Genomic DNA, 20,924 nt, shown 5'->3' on the forward strand with positions numbered 1-20,924 from the left:
AGGGCTTGGGCTAACAGGTTGCCATTCCGTACTGAATTGTTTCTGGGGGTGGGGGGGTCTACAAGCACTAATTTTTCTTTTCTGAAAATTAAAATCACTAGAACATCTCATAACAAAATACATCATTAACATTTTGCTGTATTTCCTTTTTCTTTCTTTTCTTTTCTTTTTTTTGCGGTACACGGGCCTCTCACTGTTGTGGCCTCTCCCGTTGCGGAGCACAGGCTCAGCGGCCATGGCTCACGGGCCCAGCCGCTCTGCGGCATATGGGATCCTCCCGGAGCGGGGCACGAACCCGTGTCCCCTGCATCGGCAGGCCGACTCTCAACCACTGCGCCACCAGAGAAGCCCTGTATTTCCTTTTTCTAAAGGCATTTAAAAAAAGTATTTAGAATAATTTGGACCTATTATTTTGCATCTAATTTTTAACATTTTATATGATTACATCTATCAATATTATAGACTTTCATAATTACTGTTTATAACGCATGGCTGCAGGATACTCCACTGAGATATATACCTGAGTTTACCTAATGGCTCTCCTGCAGTTCAATATCTGGCCTGATTTTAATTATAAATGAGCCCAACAAATATCCATCTCTTCTATTTTTTGAATTTAGATCTCTGTAAGTCGAATATAACAGGCTCCAAAAATGGTTTTAAAAAATGTAGACAAATGGCTTTCAAATAAGGCTGTGTCCATTTATAATGATCTCTGGCAAAGTCTCAAATCACCAACACAGAGCACATTTTTTAAAAACAACAAATAAGTACACATAAATACATTAAAAACTTGTCCTACTAGATGATTTAACAAGCCCAAAATGGCCACTTTCTGCTTGATATATTCTGATTACTCCTGATTACTGAATCTCTTTAATACCTGTTTATTAATTGTTTCCTCTTTGTGAGCTACTTAAAAATCTTTAAATCATTACTATACTATTTGTTTAACAAGAAATTCCACTCCTGGTTTTATACCTAAAGAAAACAAAAACACTAATTTGAAAAGATACACACACCCCAAATGTTCATAGCAGCATTACAACAGCCAAAATATGGAAGCAACCTAAGTGTCCATCAACAGATGAATGAATAAAGAAGATGTGGTACACACACAGACACACACACAGAAGAATATTACTCAGCCATAAAAAGAATGAAATTCTGCCATTTGTAACAACATGGATGGACCTAGAGGGTATTATTATGCTTAGTGAAATAAGTCAGACAGAGAAAGACAAATACCCTACACTATCACTTATATATGGTATATGGAACCTAAAAAACAAACAAATAAATGAATATAAATAAAAGAAACAGACTCACAGAACAAATTAGTGGTTACCAGTGAGGAGAGGGAATCGGAGAGGGGCAAAATAGGAGTAGGGGACAGAACAAACTGCTATATATAAACTAAATAAGCTACAAGGATATATTGTGCAGCATAGAAAAATATAGCCATCATTTTATAATAACTTTAAATGAAATATAACCCATAAAAATACTGAATCACTATGCTGTACACCTGAAACTAATCTACCAATGTAAATCAACTATACTTCAAAAAAACCAAAACCAAACAAACAAAACCCCCAAAACCCCCCACAAAAACTAGGGAAAAATACACAAAAATTGTTAGGGTAGTGGGAAATTTTTAGAAATACAAAATTTTTAAATTCCAAAAAAAAAACCAAGTTGGCGTACTTTTCATTTTTTTTTTCGTTTATTTTTTGTTGTGAGGAGTATTATCAAAAACTATTCATGGGGTGGCTGGGATGAATTGGGAGAATGGGACTGACATATATACACTACTACGTATAAAACAAACAGCTAATGAGAACCTACTGTATAGCACAGGGAACTATACTCAAGGCTCTGTGGTGACCTAAATGGGAAAGAAATCCAAAAAGAGAGGATATATGTATAGGTACAGCTGATTCGCTTTGCTGTACAGCAGAAACTAATATAACATTGTAAAACAACTATACTCCAATAAAAACTAATTAAAAAAAATATTCATCTTGGGCTTCCCTGGTGGTGCAGTGGTTAAGAATCCACCTGCCAATGTAGGAGACAGCGGTTCAAGCCCTGGTCGGGGAAGATCACACATGCCACAGAGCAACTAAGCCCGTTCACCACAACTACTGCGCCTGCACTCTAGAGCCTGTGAGCCACAACTACTGAAGCCCGCATGCCTAGAGCCCGTGTTCCGCAACAAGAGAAGCCACCGCAATGAGAAGCCCGCGCACCACAAGGAAGAGTAGCCCCTGTTCGCCATAACTAGAGAAAGCCTGCATGTAGTAACAAAGACCCAACTCAGCCAAAAATAAATAAATAATAAAAAGAATCTGCCTGCCAATGCAGGGGACATGGGTCTGAGCCCTGGTCCGGGAAGATCCTCCATACCACGGAGCAACTAAGCCCATGCACCACAACTACTGAGCCTGAGCTCTAGAGCACGTGAGCCACAACTACTGAAGCCTGTGCACCTAGAGCCTGTGCTCCGTAACAAGAGAAGCCACCGTAAAGAGAAGTCTGCGCACCGCAACGAAGAGTAGCCCCCGCTCACTGCAACTAAAAGAAAGCCTGTGTGCAGCAATGAAAACCCAACGCAGCCAAAAATTAAAAAAAATAAATTAAAAAAAATTCACCTTTTTCCTTAAAAAGACAGACTTAAAAAGATCTATGTTAATATTGAATTTTGTTTCCTTCTGGTTTTTCCTTTTGAAAGAAATGAGGGTAAGCAGCAGAGCTGTCTGATTCCAAGCCCAAGTTCATAATTGCTTTGCTCTACTGTCTTCCCATAAATTAATCTGGAAAGAATGGCCACGTTTGTAACAATTAAGCTTTCCAATCAAGAAAACAGGATGACCCGAGGCACTTCTATCAAATGGGAACATATTTATAATGCAAACCCTTAGATTCTACCGATGTTCTGCAAGTATGCATGTCTAGATTTCCTGGTTACCCTGGCCTTGAATCAGAAATATCTGCCGAAAGGGCCTCTGAGATCTCACTCCTGACTCAGGGCCCCACAGCACCTACCCAATGCCCAGCACCTGAAGCCCACATCTCTTAGCATGGCTTTCAGTGCCCTTTCTCCTAGGCTCCCTCAACTCTCCAACCAGTTCCTTATTATTCTTGAAAAGGGCTGTTTTAACAAAGTGAACTTCTTACTTTGCCTAGAACATTTTTGTTTATTCAAATCCACCAGCTCTACTACCTCCCTTCATTCCAGCTCTCACCTTGCTGCACACATGGGATGCTCACCCCATTATTTCACAAATATATGCTTAGCCACACCTTGTTCCTCAAGAGGCTGGTTCTTTCTTGGTCTCTTCGTTCCTGGCAAGTACACTGCTTTAATTTTCTGGTACTTAGACTATGGTTCTTTATTTCTTTAATTTTATTTATTTATTAATTATTTTATTTGGCTGTGTTGGGTCTTCATTGCCACGCGTGGGCTTCCTCTAGTTGCGTTGAGTGGGGGCTACTCTTTGTTGTGGTGCACGGGCTTCTCATTGTGGTAGCTTCCCTTGTTGCAGAGCACGGGCTCCAGGCACACAGGCTTCAGTAGTTGTGGCTCGTAGGCTCTAGAGCACAGGCTCAGTAGTTGTGGCGCATGGGCTTAGTTGTTCCGCAGCATGTGGGATCTACCCAGACCAGGGATTGAACCTACGTCCCTTGCGTTGGCAGGTGGTTTCTTAACCACTGCGCCACCAGGTAAGTCCTAGACTATGGTTCTTTACCTTTTCCTGGATGGGAACTTGATGGGAGCCTGGCCTCTCTCCATTACAAAAGACTTGGAATTCCATTTCAGGGCATGCACAGACCCCTTGAATCCATGGACCACCTGAGGTTAAGAACTTCTAAACCTGTCCTGTCCCATATGGTAGCCACTAGCCACAGGAGACTGTTTATTTTTAAGTGAAACAAAATTTAAAATTCTTCAGTCTACTAGCCATGAATCAAGTGTTCAAGAGTCACATGTGGCCAGTGGCTACCACACAGGCCAGTGCAGATATAGGACATCTCCTTCACCACAGAATGTTCTACGGCACGGTGCTCTTAATACAATCCAAACACAGAACATAGTGCAGCCATTAACAAGGACGAAGCAGACCTGATGATACACACTCTCCATATCAATGATTACACACACACACACACACACACACACACACACACACACACACAAACTCTTGCATGTGCATGGAAAAACCTGACAGGTTTTTTTCCTATTACTTATTTCAGGTAATGGCAGAGAGGGGAAAATTTTCACTTCATTTTATACCCCTGGGTGTTTTAAATGTTCAGTTTTTATGATAACGTCCTACAGTGGTGTATCTACACCCCCACCTGCCTGAACTAAGAGCTTGGCTTCTACTCCATGGCATGCAGAACGATGAAGCGAGACAGGAGGGAGATTCCTATCCTTAGTCACCCCAAGGGTCAAGGCTCTGTCCCACCCCACCCAACAAGCACCACTATGAATGCTTACTTTCTCTGCAGTCCGGTTCCAGACAGTCACCGTGTGACCCATTTTTAGCAAGTTGGAGACGATGCCACTTCCCATGAGGCCAAGGCCCAAAAATCCTATCCTGAAAAAGAGAGAGACTGATCAGTTCAAGGTGGGGGGTGGGGTGGGGGAGGACAGGGTGAGATCCTGAATGCCACACAGGCTCCACTTCCTCATAAACCTGGGGAGCCTCACCTCAGACCACCAGGAACACTGCTCCGTGGTGTGCTGACACCACCACTGCAGAGCCAGCGGTAGTGCAGGCAAAGCGTGCCTTTTCTTATTATGCCACTGTTCAAAAGTGTTCGTAAGTTTAAACAGGCATTTTTAAATCCTCAACTGCCACTGCAAGAAGTATGACTCATATGGTTTATGGCAAATCTTCCAGTCATTTCCTTGTTGCTTTGATAGAAGGTCTGAGCTTACAATTCCATTACAGTGAGAAGGCAGAAATTTATCTTCAGATCCTGCAACAGTTCCTGATCAGCCACCTCGAGTCCTAGGCCTTGAGATGCCAATTTAAAGCACCTTGGGATCCATGACAAGTTAACAGGAGAAGTAAGTACGGAGCCAGCCACCTTCCTCAACTGCAGGAGTCAGCATCCTGGTGCTCACCTCCCCTTCCCAGCTCCACGCCCTGCACCACCTTTGCACTCTTCACGCCGTCAGCAGGGACAGGCCTTGCCTCGCTTCTTCAAAGCCTCACCTGAGCTTTGGAACCAATCTTTCTTTCCCAGTGCATGGATTCTTCTCCTGAACCTCTTTCCTCCTGTTGCTTCTCTACCCTGGCCCGTCCTTCACTCCACCACGCCTTCTAACTGCAGGCCCATTATGATCCTTCTGAATCTGAAGTACTCAGGTGGACAGTATGTTCCACTTACCTTCACTTCCTACAGCTTGCTCCTTCCTACAACCCCTAGAACTTGGGGGCTACAAGCTGCTACATGCTTTTATAGATGATTTTACCTTGCCCAAATGTCTCTTCTTGGTTCTTGCACTTCTGTAACTCTCCTTGCATGAGACATGGCTAAACAATGCCTCTTTCTTCATTTAATTAATTTTTTGGCTGCGTTGGGACTTCGTTGCTGCACGTGGGCTTTCTCTAGTCGCTTTGAGCCAGGGCTACTCTTTGTTGCAGCGCGGGCTTCTCACTGCGGTGGCTTCTCTTGTTGTGGAGCATGGGCTCTAGGTGCGTGGGCTTCAGTAGTTGCGGCACGTGGGCTCAGTAGTTGTGGCCTGCGGGCTCTAAGGCGCACGGGCTCAGTTGCTCCACGGCATGTAGGATCTCCCCGGACCAGGGCTTGAACCCGTGTCCCCTGCATTGGCAGGCGGATTCTTAACCACTGTGCCACCAGGGAAGTCCTCTTTCTTCATTTATTACCTCATGTTCTTGTTTTCAGCTTGTGTTTCTCTCAGCTCTAAGATCCTCTGCAGCTTCTTCACTTTGACCTGTGTTATCCTTTCAGTATTTTCAGTCTCCTGCAAGTCATATCTGCAGCCACCTTTTCAAACTGGCTCAGAGGTTCCGCTATCATTGCTGGAATATGTACTCTCATACTCTCTGTCCCAGCCTGCTCTAAGTCATTTGAATCAAATGCTGAAAATGGAACCCACCACCACCTTCCTCACCAAATGGCACCCTTGACCATTAAGTTTCAAGCCAAAGCTTAAAAACAAGGAGGTATCTTTTGTCATTCACAGCTATCTGGGTAGTACAAGTTTTCCCTATGATTCTAAATCATGACAGACTAATTCTCTTTCCTTTTCTTGGTGTTTCAGGACACCTAGAAGACCTGGGAATAAAGTTTATGCATTTTAAACACAGCAACTGACAGTCCCTCATGGTGTCCCTTAGGCAAGATGGAAAATGTGGACCAGGTGGACTGGGTACGATGCAGCTGGTCTGCTCTGTAGTTGGCTTTACACTCATGTTAAAAAAGGGTTTGACTGATGGGAGAAAACACTGGACTCTGTCCTTGGCCTACAGCTGGATTTTTTAAAAAAGCCAACAAAATCCTCATTAATTTAGTGGGCAATACCCATTCCTCTTTTTATTAGCATATAACATGCCTCTAGCTCCTTCACTCCACTAAGGAAGTTCACTAAATATAACTGACAGAACAAGTGACTTTAACAGTACAAAAAGTGATGAATAATGTAAAAGACACTGTTTTTAGTCTGAGAAAGAACCCTATAGAAGACTCAGATGGGAGATTCAGACTTAGCTACGTACTTCAAGAGAATGCTCCTTCTTCAAGAACCCTTTCCAACAATACAACTAGCTGTCAGAATTGAGGCAAAGGCAAGTGTGGATGCAAGCTAAGGCTTGGGGACCACAGTCAAGTCCCCCACCTGTCTGGGTGGGGTGGAGAGCAGCAGGCAGGTGCACAGGAAGGACAGGGAGGCGACAGCAGGGAGAGCCAGGGAAGGCAGGACAACGGGCTGCCTTCATCTTTTGCCCCCACCAGGGCCAAGGACAGTGGTTCTTAAAGCATGGTCTCCTGACGAGCACCAGCAGCTATCTGGGAATTTGTCCACCCCAGACCTACTGATCAAGAAACCCTACGGGTGGAGTCAAGCAATCGGTGCTTTACGAGAGGCCTTCCAGGTGATTCTTTTTTTTTTTTTTTACGTTAGCTGTTTTATTTATTTATTTTTTTGGCCACGCTGCAAGGCTTGTGGGATCTTACTTCCCCGACTAGGGATCAAACCTGGGTCCCTGGCAGTGAGAGCTCGGAGTCCTAACCACTGGACCACCAGGGAATTCCCCAACGTGATTCTGAGACACAGGAAAGTCTAAGAACCACTGATCCAAGTGTTCCCTGCTTGGAGACTCACCGGTGAGCACGAAGCCAAATCCACAGTACATTTATAGGGCAGCTTCTGTCTCCCACAAGTCAAATTACTCCTAGGCAAGTCGTAAGAATTACAACTTTCCCTTTCTCTTTCCATTTAGTCCCAGCAACGGTTGGGACACAACCCTTAACAAGCCACCTTGAGGTCACCCTCTGGCCCCAGCAGAACCAGAGGCACAGGAAGCCTCTTCATCAAAGGTCCTACTTTTTGTCTGTGGGTGTGATGCTGCCATTCACAGCCGTGCTGTCTGCTGCCTGGATGGAGGTGGACCCAGTCTCCTAGGGAAAGGAAGCACAAGTCGTCAGGTCAGCCTGCCCATGTGAGGCCCCGATGAAAATAAAAATGAGGAGGCATGGAACATACATACCTCTTCACATATTTTCAATTTCTTTGTGATTGCCTGGTAACAGACAGCTGGCTAATAAAGAAGAAATGAGAAAACCACTTATTAAACTGAACATTTAACCAGTCTTCATTACGATTTCCCTATTAAGGTTAGGCCCAAAGCGGGAAGTTAACATCAAAAACTTATTTGGTGTCCAACCTTACTGAATTCCAAACCACACATGAAAAGTTAACTTGCGTCACTTCATTCAGCTCTCACGCAGCTCTACAAGATGCTTTTGCTGATCATGACGTTGAAAATCAAAGGTGTTAGGTCATGTGCCCAGAATTACAGACCTGGTCAGTATAACTAGGCTTGGAATACAGATCTGTCCAACTCCAAGGCCACATACCATCAGCAGATCCTATCAGGGCTCAGCCTAACCGATAGCCCTGTAGACACTTGGGGAAACTACCGCCACACTCCCAGGGCTCATGGAGACTGCCTTCATCCAGCAGCACTGGCTACCTTGTGGGTGGTTGACAGCTCCTGAAGTTTCAATTCCATCCTAGACTCTGAAGGCAACCGCAAATATCTCAACCACACAGCCACTAAGTTTTAAAAGCTTTTTTGGGTTCATTTTTGATTTTTTTTTTTTTTTTTGTGATACACAGGCCTCTCACTGTTGTGGCCTCTCTCGTTGCGGAGCACAGGCTCTGGACGCGCAGGCTCAGCGGCCATGGCTCACGGGCCCAGCCGCTCCGCGGCATGTGGGATCTTCCCGGACTGGGGCACGAACCCGTGTCCCCTGCATCGGCAGGCAGACTCTTCAACCACTGCGCCACCAGGGAAGCCCCATTTTTAATCTTAACAGTGCCTGATTCACGAGTGGTCCTCTATGTAACTTTTAAACTTAACTAGTTGCTCTGGGCAGCAGTACAGGTAGAGACTAACTTTTCAGACTAGGGTGAGGTTCCAAAGGAGCAGGACTCTCCCCTCAGGCCAGCTCCTGACCAAGGATGAAGAACCTCAAAGAACAACTTACCTTCTCGGTTTGGCTGAGCAGGAAGTGATGGAAATGAGGGTCTGCATCTTTAACAGGCTGAAACCAGAAAATGATTTAATAAAACAAGTTATCTTCCAACACAGGTCACCTCCTTCTACCTGAGAACCAGCTTCTCCTCTGGCTGAAACACCTCTGAGAGCTGGGCTCATTCTCACAACTGCCTGGAAACTCTTCTCCCACTGCTGGTCTAAGCCTTTCATAAACGATGCCCATTCTACCTGGAGGAAAACTGGTTTCAAGTGGAAAAGAATGAACGTTTCTGCCAGGTTGGTGGATAAATTATTCCCAAACACTGGAATAATCTTTTAAAAGCATACTATTTTTTAAATCCAGCATTCACCAGTCACTTCGGATGACCCAGCAGACCAAACCAAATTCTCAAACTTTTCTGATCTTAGGATTTTGGCCCACTTGTGCCTGGTGCCAGACCCTTGAGTGTCTTGACTCACTGAGGATCAGTATTAAAAGAAATGAGGAGACAACAACTGCAGGACCGTCAAGGCTTTTCCTAAGTAGGCCCAGCAACAGGGGGACGGTGCATCCACCCCAAGGATAAGGTAGTGTGCAGCTACCAAACATCAAAGCTGTATATACAGTGAAAGGGTGTTTATAAAGTACCAAGTGGAAAAAATCTGCAGAATGATCCCACTTTTGTGAAAACCAACACTACTCCCGAAAGTAAAAACTGTAACATGGGTATGTGATTATGTAAATGATGGTTAACTGGGTGCGCCAAAGGGTTTGGAGTGAGTTACATCAAGCTTAACAGTCAGGATGCCCCAGGGTGGAGACCTGTGCTTTTTAACTCATTCACTTCTGTACTGTTTGGCAATTAGAAAAAAAAAAGTCTCATACGCAAGAAAAGTGGGGGAAAGGAAGAGCACATCACACAGTCAGGCCAGGAAACCAGCTCTGAGGCCGGGCTTCTCCTGGCCCACGGGAGAGGTTATTACCTCGCTCACGGTTGGTTGCCATTTAAACGCAGCCATGGGTCCGGCCATCATCCCCTTCACAGTACTAGACTCGGGGATGGTGAGGTCCTACAGAGGGAAAGGCAGATCGTCAAAACACCGTGGCACCTCAGGAGCAGGTGTCTTCCTGCCTAACTCTGGGAGCACCTCTTCACTGTTTTGCTCCCTTTAGTCACACTCCACCCCGAACTAGCCCTGCCAGCTCCACGGTCTCCCCAGGCATGGCTCTGATGACTGTTCATCGGGAGAAACAGGTCAAGTTCCTGTCAACACAGAGGGAGCCTTTCTTCTTCTCTGTTCTAGAAGTAACAAATGTGTTCCTGTGCCAAAATTTCATAAGGATGGAGGTAACGGGAAAGCCTGATTGTGGTCTGTAGTGTGGTCAGCAGGTCACAGAGAAAATTCCTTATGGCAAATAATGATCATTAAGATAACAATACTGGCTTCAGAAGGAATCCACCATATCTCAAAAAAAACTAAGAAAGCCGCATGGAGCACTGAGATCTGCCCAACTTTTTACAGCTGCTAAGTGACAAAGCCAGAATTAGAACTGGGATGTTGAGGAGCCAGGAGCCTGCTCTCTCCCCAGACAGAAGGTAGGAACCATTTGGGTGGGGGAGTCAAGAGTTCAGTGGGGCATGTTGAGATCTCCACTAGATAGCCGAGGGGAAAATGCAAGGAGGGCCACCGAGGCTGGAAGACAGCAAATGGGGAGACGGACATGAGGTCAAATCTGTGGTGGAGGGGCAAGAGCAGATCAGCTGTAGAGCTTTATCCCTTGACACCTGGCCCGCAGTGGAGACGCTCAAAAAAAAAAAAAAAGAGGCCCAGTGCAGTACTGTCCCAGAGAAGTTTCTGTCATGATGGACATGTTCTGACTCCGCTGTATCTAGTGCAGTAGCCACGAGTCACATGTCACTATGGAGCATCTGCTAGTGTGACTAAGAAACTGGATTTTAATTTGGGTTTAATGTAAATTAATTTAAATGTAAATGGTCACCAACCTAGTGACTTGTCTAAGGCCACAACAGAAGGGAGTAAGGCGAGAACACAGCTCTCTGTCCAGCACTGACCAAAGGCCTCAACTCCTGACTCCTTGCTCTCTGCACAAGTCTGGATTTTAGGAGAACCACGGACAGTTCTGTCCTGTCCGGATGGTTTGTGCCCGGAGTTGCAGTTCTCAGCTCAGGACTCAGAAATAAGAGCCCCAGAGAGAGGGTGAGTGTGCACCCCTCACATGGCTCCCACACAGAGTCTAGACACAAACACAGCCTTCACCTTCCCGCACATAATCGACACCCCTGCCATCAAGGTCAGGCTTTTCAGTTAATCCTCATGGGACAGAGAATTATGGCCCAGAACGGCAATCATCTGGGGCTCTGCCCAGTTATCAGCTAGGCTACTGTGCTGTTTCAGAGAGGAGCTCGCCAGCCAAATGACAATTACTATAGCAACACACACTCTTTTGTGAGGAGTAAGCCTGGCAGCAGCCCCTGGGGTTGCACTAAAACAACCACACTCTCACTGCACAACAGGCTACTGCTAAAAAATAATAAATGTACAATGTTCATTGAATGTATAGTGTCGCAGGCACTAAGTACTTGGCTTGTGTTACTCATTTAATTCTTAAACCTAAGAGGCTTTATTATTTTCAATGAGCAGACAAGGAAACTGAGGCAAAGGCAGTTGGCCAAGGTTGCACAGCTGTAACAAGTCACGGAGTCATGATTCAAACTCTAGGTCCTCCTCCTAACCTCTCCTTTATACCTCCCTTTATCCAAAAAGAAGTTTCTCTCCAGGGCGAGCACAGGAGTTGGTGAGATCCATGGCTTAAGTTACCAGACAGCATGAATTTGGAGAACAGTATAAAACCTGACAGCCCAGATTTCTGTGGGTCCCCAGGAAATCAATTCAATTGGATCAAATCAGATCATACCCCCTGAAAAGTTCTTCATGCACTGCTCCTGGCAATTTCTAAACTTTTTCTACCTTTGGCTGGAGGTTCCCTGCACTCATGGTCACCTTGGCTGTCCCCACCGCTACAGCTGCTCTCATCTACTCTCTGTCTTAGGTCATCTAACAGCGAGAAGGACCTTCTCTAATGCAGAGATGGCACAGTGGCAGCTGACAGGCTGAATCTAGTCCAGAGAGATGTTCCTTTGGACCTAAAAGTGTTTTAAAAATTTGAGTTAGCTTCTAACATTTAAAACTGGAACATTTCACTTAAAAAAAAAAAATCTTTATTTCCAGCTTCTCTTGAGAAAAACCAGACGATTTGGCAAAAGTTGGCTGTAATCCTGAGGGGGGGCCTTGGCCTCCCCAGACAGTAGCCACTGCCACCCCTAATGCTCTTGGCCCAACCTCCTGCTTGAGCACTCTCTCCCTTCCCTGCCCGGTCTCACTGGTGTCTGAACTTGCAAGTTTTGATCTCACGTTCAGCGTTTCATCACGGCCTCATAACCCGTCTGTCTGTGCCAGCCATCTGGCTTCTAACCCCTTGATCCTGCTCTAACAATCTTCCCCTGTGTTTTGACAGACTACCCCCTTCACCTCAAATTCTCCTCCCTTGGCTTCTAAGACTCATACAAATCTTTTTGGGAAGAAGGTGAGAGGTATATTATTTCTGCTTTGCTTTACTTTGCCGGCTCTGCCCACTTCTTCCAACCCTGAGCTATGTGCATACTCTCTGCAAAGCCAACTTCTGCCCTTCACTCTTCTCTCTCCTTGCTTCCCCCTAAGACAATCCCCATCTGGTCGCATGGATCCAACGTCCTCTCTAGATATTCGGTCCTCCACACCTACATTTCCATCCTATGTTATTGGAAGCCTCCCTGGCAGTCTAGACATCACTCCAAATGCATCACACTCAAAACAGAACTGGTCCTCTTGCCCCATAAACCAGCTCCTCTCCTTACTCCTCTGCTCAGAAAAAAGGCATCATCATTTCCCCAGGCACAGACTTTAAATCATCTCCCTTCCCTTTTTTCCATCATCCCCTATATGTAACCAGTTACCAAATCTTATGAACTCTTCCTCTGAAGTGCCTCTCACACAGTTCCTTTCAATATTTGCTATCCCACCCACCGCCCACCCCCGCCAAGGAAAGCTCCTTATGAACGCACACCTGAAGTTACCCTTCTCATTGGCTTTGAGCCTTTCTTCTCTGCCCGCCATGATCCCTAACACACAGCTGGGAGCACACTGCCACCTCCACATCCAGCTCAAACACCTTCACGGCCCCCTACTGACTCCATGACAGTATAACACTGCTTAGACCTCAAGGCTCTCCACAATCGGGTGACAACCTATCTTTACCTGTCAGGTCTCCTTCCTGTCCTCTACCAGTACTGAGACTCTGCATGCTAACATCGAGCCCACGTGGGCTGCGCCCTTTGTGTATGGAAGGCCTTCCCTTCTTTCCTGCTCAGCCCTTTCTAGTGCCAGCCCTTCCACGCTGGCTCAAGTGGACCCTTCTCCTCCCTCGACCATCTGGTCCACCCGTGCATCCAGGCCGTGCCCCTCCCCTGGTCTGCAGAATTCTTTAGGGCAGCACATAGCAGAGGACTCTACGTCCATTCAGGGAGCTGAAGCATACCGTAGAGCTCAGCTCTCGGGTATACAAAAGAAAGTCACTAATCCCAGAAGCTACAGAGATAAAACAAACCTTCTCATCCTTTGGGGGCCGACCCCGCTTCCGGGGACTTTGCTCTTGGGCTCTTTTCAGAGGGGACTTGGAGCCTCTCTCTGAGGAGCCTGAAGACACCCTCTTCTTTCCTTCTCCCATGTTCTTCTTCACCTTCCCTTCAGACAGGCTAAGCTTGCGCTTCTCATCACCTGAGTTTGGCCTACTTCTCTCCTCACTGGAATTACGCCGATTCTTGTCATCAGCAGAACTGTGGGACGATGTCTGAAAGTTTAATAATAATAATGATAACCACGACAACAGCCACCACCATCACTACCATGATTTACAGGAGCCACACCCTGTGATAAGTGCTTTACGTGTGTTATCCACACAACAACCCTATGAAGTAGGCTCTGCTGTCAACTCCACTTATATTTGGGGAAGTGGATTGAAAAAGAAATTCAAGTCACTTGCCCACAGTCCCCAAACTGGATTTACACCCAGGGAGTGGATATAGCCCAGAGGCCGTGCTCCTAACCTCCATGCTATAAAAGGGAGAAGGCCTGTGCTATACTCAAAAGCTGAGATACTTCTCCTGGGTCCAAGAGACTTTCCTAAGAGCAACAATCTATTCCAGAAAGGTCAGCCACATGCATGGAGTTTCAAGTTGATTAGCAAAACACTGATACCTTAGATTTGAAGTAGCTCTCTCTCCACTGGCATTGCGTTAAGAATAGTTTTGGGTTCGGGCGATATTTAATCTGTCAGTTACTATGCAAAAATAACCAGTCTGGAGTCAGCATAAAGTGAGAATCGTGAAGCCTCTCACCTGGTCTTTTCCTTTGGCTCTCCTGAGGAACTCTTCTACGGCATCCACAGCTTGCTGGAATCGTTTTCCCTTGTTAATCTTTATCATTTCCTCCTTATGTGCATGATACGGCTTGAGCTGTTCCACTTTGATCCAGGCACTGGCAGAAAACAGAGAAAAAGGATATGATCCACACTGCTTATGCCCAAAACTATCAAAGACCTCACCCCAGCAGAATGCAAATACCTGTTTGGTTTAACTGGATTTTGAAACAAGCCTTCCATCTTTTTCCAAAACATGCTATTGACCACCCCAAACTCTTGAGCCTAAAAGTATGTTTTCTTGAAACAAGTCAAACAGCCAGCACCAAAATCAGCATCCTCCAAATAAAATCACTGCACTGCAGGTTATTTCCACTCTTAGTCACCAGCCTTCCACACTGAAACACACATACTCTGCCACTAGCTCAGGGCAGAGGAAACCTGTAGATGCGCTCCCATTCTCATTACACAGTACAAATGGCCCCACGTGGATCCCAGGGAATCAGGGCTCTTGGAAGCGTTATCAACCATAGCAGCATCACTGTCCATCAAGAGCCTGAGCCAGAATGATGACCTGTCAATCCACTGAGAATGTGGGAGGCTACGAGGGCTAAAGAAAGGCAACATCTTCAAAAATCTGCTGCTTCTACAAATGTCTGCAGCCTTGGAGCCTCTATTTGTTCATAAATGATTGTACCCAGCGCTACTAAACCACACAAAACTTGTGACACATTGGAACAAGGGCAGTAGTCACAAAAGGAGGCTTTTAAAAACAAGATTCTACTTGAGATTAGAGGAAAGGGAACATACTCTTCCGATTTTTAATTCCTACCACCAATGCAAAACACATGAAAATGAAAAAAGCCATCAACTCTGGAATAACTGGCCTACCATACTAACCTGCATAAATCTGCCCCAGCTGGCTTTTGTGGTTTCCCTAAATGACATTCAGTTTCCAGAACACCAGTAATAATGGAGAGAATTTTATAGGCTTGGCAAGGTAAGAGTTGATTTACATATTTTACCATGCAATACTCAGAGGTTTCATAGCATAACCTTCAGAAAAAGTGGGTCAAGTCAAGGATATAGAAACTAGGCTATCATACTAACTTAGGATTCTTTCCTTTAGAGAAAGCTAGAGAATATTCACTAATAACAGTAAAAGTGCTAACCTCTGCACATAAAAATAGAGCTACCAACCCAGCAACAGCCACCTGTGCTTTGAGTGGTTGTGCTAATGGCTGTGATGACGGGTCTGCACAAACACAATCTCTGGACCATCAGTCTGCAAACTAGGACTAGGCATGTTATCTATGGGTAAACAAGACTAGGGAGAATGAAATAGTGAACGGGCACTCAGACGCTGGTCTTATTGCACAGGGCTCCAATGAGATGAAGTAAGCAGGTACCCTTCTAGTGACCAACTCATCTTGAGGTTTGAAATTGGACACAACAGACCCAATGGGTCTGATCTACAAGGAGGAAAAATGGAATTAAATTTTGAGCCTACATTATTTAGCAAGTGCATTTACAGCATTTCTAAGGACAAACCACCAGCACAGTCAGAAGAAAAGCCAGACACACCCTGAAAAGCAAGTCAAAGTTTCAGATTAAATGGCAGCTCTAAGGTGACACAAGTATCAGTGATGAAGCTTAAAGACCCACAGTCCTCAGGAGAAGCCTCCTCCCTCTCCGAGCTTCAGGTCAGAAGCTGAGACCTGCCCAAGTTCCTAGCATAAGAAAGACTGGGTGGTTTTCATCGAGCCCCTTGAGATGGGACAAGAGACTCTAAGAATCCCTAACTCCCTCTTCCTCAACCCCCTCACATGAACCTCTGATTCAAGTGGAAAGGTGAGAACATCTGTGGAGGAAGCACTAATAAATCCATGCCTATCTGTTAGTTGAAGCATTTTAAGTGTATTACTGACTTCTGCCAGGAGAACAGCACAGTCAGTATTCACTCATCCTGGGGCTTCCCTGGTGGCGCAGTGGTTGAGAGTCCGCCTGCCGATGCAGGGGATATGGGTTCAGGGATACGGGTTTGTGCCCCGATCCGGGAAGATCCTACATGCCCCGGAGCGGCTAGGCCCGTGAGCCATGGCTGCTGAGCCTGCGCGTCCAGAACCTGTGCTCAGCAACGGGAGAGGCCACAACAATGAGAGGCCCGTGTACCGCATTAAAAAAAAACAACAAAACACTCATCCTAAATAAAGACTGGCATTTGAGATACTAAAATTTTCCTCTTATGACCATCTTTGAAAAGTGAAAATAATATGCTAAAAGAACTGACAGTATAAATATGACTTCAACACGATAAATGCAAGAAATGTTAATCTACTTAAGAAATCAACCTCTTGTTGGAGAAACATCCTGTCACGTCAGAAAAACAGTAAATAAAAAGCCAGCCCACTGGAGCCCTAGGAAGATTATCTCTTGAAAGCAAGATGAATTGAAATTCACTTTGGCCATCTCAATAATTTTCTCTCCGAAGGCTATATTGCAAAACTCTGTCTCCTTAAAAAGGGCAAGCTTGAATTTCAGCTGGAGCTTCAATAAGCCCCACTCTCCATCCACTGAGGCCCATCAGGCGGGGCGTGGCATGCAACTGGTGCTCAATAATCACCCAGTAAATGACAACTCCTAGGCACCTTCAGAGGGGCTGGATTGCTGACCTCTGGGTTAAATAATGTATGGTTGCGGAGGCTTTTTGTAGTTTTTGCTGTTGTTTGTATGTTTTTAAAGTGACTGTTCTGTTTCTTTGCTTGATATAAGCTGTAACTTGTGATTTCCCTCTTAACGAGCTCCCAATGCCTAGATGGAGCTGTACCTTTTCCAACCAATTTGCTGTGGGCTGGGAAGTCAAAAAAATCAGGCTTAGTCAAGTTGTGTCTAATGAACCGGCATTGCTTCTATATACAAGGAAGTTAATTACACATTGTTTGTAGAAGAAATGCCCGAAAACAAGCTAACTGGCAATCAGTGAGATCATTACAAAGAATGAAATGGAAGGTCCCTTAAGATACTTGGCTAAGTGGAAAACAGCAAGATACAGAACAGTGTGTGTAGTATGCAAGCACTTGTGTAAAGACGAGGAAAAAGGAGCATGTAACTTCATGATGATGTGCAGTGTCTCTGGAGGGACTCGCCATAAGAAACTAGTATAATTGGATGCCTATGGGCCAGAAACTGGGTGGCTGAGGGATGAGGATGAATGAAATTGTTTCAACGGTTTACAGCTTGATTTGCAGGGAAACCACGAATATCTATTATTCCTAAAAAACAACATATCAACGATAAAGGCCTTTGCTCTAGCACGTGGGCTACCCTGACTGCCCAGAGGGTTCTCCCCCATGACTTCCTTGTATAGGTCTGCTCAGGTGGGTAGCTACTGCCTGGCTGACTGTGTAACAGCACCTGTAACATGGCCAAGAGCAGCAAACGTACGCTGGTATTCTGATACACCTCCCACAAATGCCTTCCATTTGAGAATATAAAACTTCCACTGAGCCACCTTCCGATTATACACTCAAAATAAATTTTAAAATTTCACATTTTCAAACACTTCCATAATTCTGGCCTGCTTTCCCCTTAAATTAAAACTAAACTATGATATCATAGTAAAGAAGCCAGTCTATGAACAATCTCAAGCACCCTCGTCTATGTGTCTCAGACTTCACAGCAACAATAACCTGGGCGGGAGAGAGAGAGTACACACACGTAAGCATAGCCCACAGGTGAGAATAAGGATGAGGTCAGAGATGTGTGTTCACCTCTCCATCTGGATTTGGGCAGTACTGTAGTACTTCACAAATAATTCCTATGCTTGCCCCATACCCCCTTAAACCAATGAAAGAGGCTGAGGATTACTGAGGAGTTACAGGTCCAAGTCTAAGCTATTCAGAAATCAAGACACCCAAAAAAATGCAAATCAAAAAACAAAACAACCAAAAAAGCCACAAAACAAATAACTAACAATTTCAGTTAATTTCAAGCAACTGATTATCATACAGACATCAACAAAGACTTGCAGGGACTTCCCTGGTGGTGCAGTGGTTAAGAATCCGCCTGCCAATGCAGGGGACACGGGTTCGATCCCTGGTCCGAGAAGATCCCACATGCCACAGAGCAACTAAGTCCGTGCACCACAACTACTGAGCCTGCGTGCTGCAACTACTGAAGCCTGTGCGCCTAGAGCCTGTGCTCTGCAACAAGAGAAGCCACAGCAATAAGCCCACTTGCCACAACTAGAGAAAGCCCACATGTAGCAATGAAGACCCAACGCAGCCAAAATTAAAAAAAAGTTAAAAAAAAAACCCAAAAAACAAAGACTAGCAGAGAAAACAGATTTAGAAGATTTTTGTTTCCAAAACTTGAAAACATTCCCAAATGCTGCATAAGGCTCTCAAGCTGCACTGCCAACACCAACATGGCCAGCCACTTCTTTTCATGCATGACACCTGTTCCTGGGGTCCACTGCCTCAGCCACGAAGGGAGGCACCTGTAGGACAGGAGCTGCTGTTGGCGCTGGGAGGGGAGAACCTGCTCAGAGCTCTCTAGGGTAACTACTGTCCAGCTCTGGCAGAGGGACACTGCTGGCTCACTCCAAATACGGAGCAGTGGCCCTCACTATCTGCTTGGCTCAATTCTCCAACCATTGCATGTGCTGGATGCAGGGAAAGTGGGTCAATCAGGTGCCAGGTGAAAAGAAAAGGGGATGCTCAGATGGTTCCAATCTGCTATGCTTCTAATTATGAGCCACAAACTTTTCTAGAAGTTACTTCATTATTATTTAAAAAATTTTTTTGGCCGCACCTCGAGGCTTGTGGGATTTTAGGTCCCCGACCAGGGGCTGAACCCAGGCCCTCGGCAGTGAGAGCGAGGAGTCCTAACCACTGGACCGCCAGGGCATTCCCTCTAGAAGTTACTTTAGCACTCACTCAGACACCTCACAACCAGGCTGTCCCATCTCATATCTAGCTTGATGTAAAAAGTACCTCAGGCTGGGACCTTGGACGTCTTATCACTTAAATCCTTGTTTCCTGACTGCTACAGAAACTCTTGTTTGGGATTTACCCATTGTTTGCCCATGGTATTCTCTGAACTGGTTTGTTTCTGGTGGTTTTTTGAGCACCTGCAAACTAAATGAACTCCCTCCATTCTGCCATTCACGGCCACTGATGAAACTTTTAAACCCTGAGCTCAGTTTCTACTCTGATGAGCAGCCACCTGTTCGAAGTGGGCCATCATGTACCTGAGACTTAATCTTTTGATGTGGTCATGTGGTGGAGTTGGCAAAATTACACTGAAGTTATTTTCCCCTCTGAATTTTTGCAAAATAGAAAAGGACTGTGGGCAATTCCCATGTAGCCACCTAGGCTCAGCTGAATCCAGCCATCTTATATATAAGTTCTTCCCCTCACAGGGGAGGCTGGTTGGGAAGGACTATTCCTCGCTTCCTTTTTGTGAGGGGGAGTGAAGTCAGGAACGAACTATGTCGACATCCTGGTGACATCACCCCCGGCCCTCTCTTCCTGGTTCCCTCTTCCAGTGGGAAGTCAACATAATTTGCTAGATGTTCTGGAAGAGGAAGAGAGAAAATCAGGTTTCTAAAAGATTGAAATCACGATTTATCTTAAGGAGCTGCCCTTTTTACTCTTTAATAAAAGTCCCTGCTTAATATAAAAAAATCACATCTCTCTATATTTTCATTAAATAGCATGTCAGTTTTGAAACTGAACATCCCTGACTGAATCCTATGTTCCTCAGGAATACAAGAACAGCCTCACTGGGTCAGAACATGTCCACCAAGGTCAGGGCCCAGTGACCAACGGAGCCCCTAGAACGTGCCAGGAGCACACGACCCTCTCCCTGGCATCAAGCATTAAATGTGAGGTAGAGTCCAGCCTCTGCTGTAGCCACTTACAGCTTTGCCCGTAAAAAGTCATTCTCATCCCTAAAAAGTCCACTCACATTTCCTGTCTAAACCACGTCTCACATAGTTCTCCTTATATATGTCCTAAACACAGTCACACAACATTTATTCTACTCACGGTGCCCCTTGCCAAAACACCTGAGGATTTATGAACAAGTCAGTGTTTGTCTCTTTAAGGCCGCTCATTATTTCACCAGTTCTGATGGTGTTCTTTTCTTGGTCTTTGCTTTTTCACATTAAAGAGTCCTCTCTTTCACCTGATTCAGTCCCCTTTCCCGATGTTGACTAGTTCCATCAGATCCCATTAGGATGATAGACTAGACAGCACATAGTACTCCTGGTGAGGCACGATACAGTTTTTACATAAAGGAGGAACAATGTAAAAATAAGAAAAAGAGTAACAAGAACAAAACAAAACCAACCAAACAGAAAAAGGTGTAACAATGTACTGTTTTGTGTTCAATGCCTTTATGGTCAAAACAACAGACCTGGCTGACATTCTTAGGAATCTCCAACTCTCAGATGCCTTTCTTTTCAAACACAGATCCTCCCCACTCTGCCCTACTATGGGCAGGGTCTGTCTCTCTCTCTCTCTCTCACATTTTCCTTACTTAAAGCCACCTGCTTCTAATCAGCTTTTTTCTTTTGTAACAGATCTATACCCCAACCTGATGTTTGTTGAACACCTGCTCTTGCCAACCAATATTATGAGTAAGTGATGCTACTTCTTCATAACTACAAGGTAGGGGGTGTTATCCCCACATGTGGACGAGGACAA

General features: G+C 45.2%; 1 protein-coding gene across 2 annotated transcripts in view; it reads right to left on the minus strand.

The window, feature by feature from the left end:
* The window catches only part of GLYR1 (glyoxylate reductase 1 homolog), a 36,311-nt gene that overhangs the window by 9,359 nt on the left and 6,028 nt on the right, over window positions 1–20,924 (minus strand). For both annotated transcript variants that reach the window (XM_029219743.1, XM_029219745.1), the window contains exons 4-10: window positions 14,195–14,333; window positions 13,405–13,647; window positions 9,723–9,809; window positions 8,749–8,805; window positions 7,746–7,796; window positions 7,583–7,656; window positions 4,505–4,604 (exon numbers count right to left, since the gene is read on the minus strand). In XM_029219743.1, the coding sequence (XP_029075576.1) occupies window positions 4,505–4,604; window positions 7,583–7,656; window positions 7,746–7,796; window positions 8,749–8,805; window positions 9,723–9,809; window positions 13,405–13,647; window positions 14,195–14,333 (751 nt within the window). The remainder of the gene's footprint in view (window positions 1–4,504; window positions 4,605–7,582; window positions 7,657–7,745; window positions 7,797–8,748; window positions 8,806–9,722; window positions 9,810–13,404; window positions 13,648–14,194; window positions 14,334–20,924) is intronic.

The sequence above is a fragment of the Monodon monoceros genome, unplaced genomic scaffold (genome assembly GCF_005190385.1).
Source record: "Monodon monoceros isolate NGI ecotype Baffin Bay Population unplaced genomic scaffold, NGI_Narwhal_1 Super_Scaffold_13, whole genome shotgun sequence".
Lineage (NCBI taxonomy): Eukaryota > Metazoa > Chordata > Mammalia > Artiodactyla > Monodontidae > Monodon > Monodon monoceros.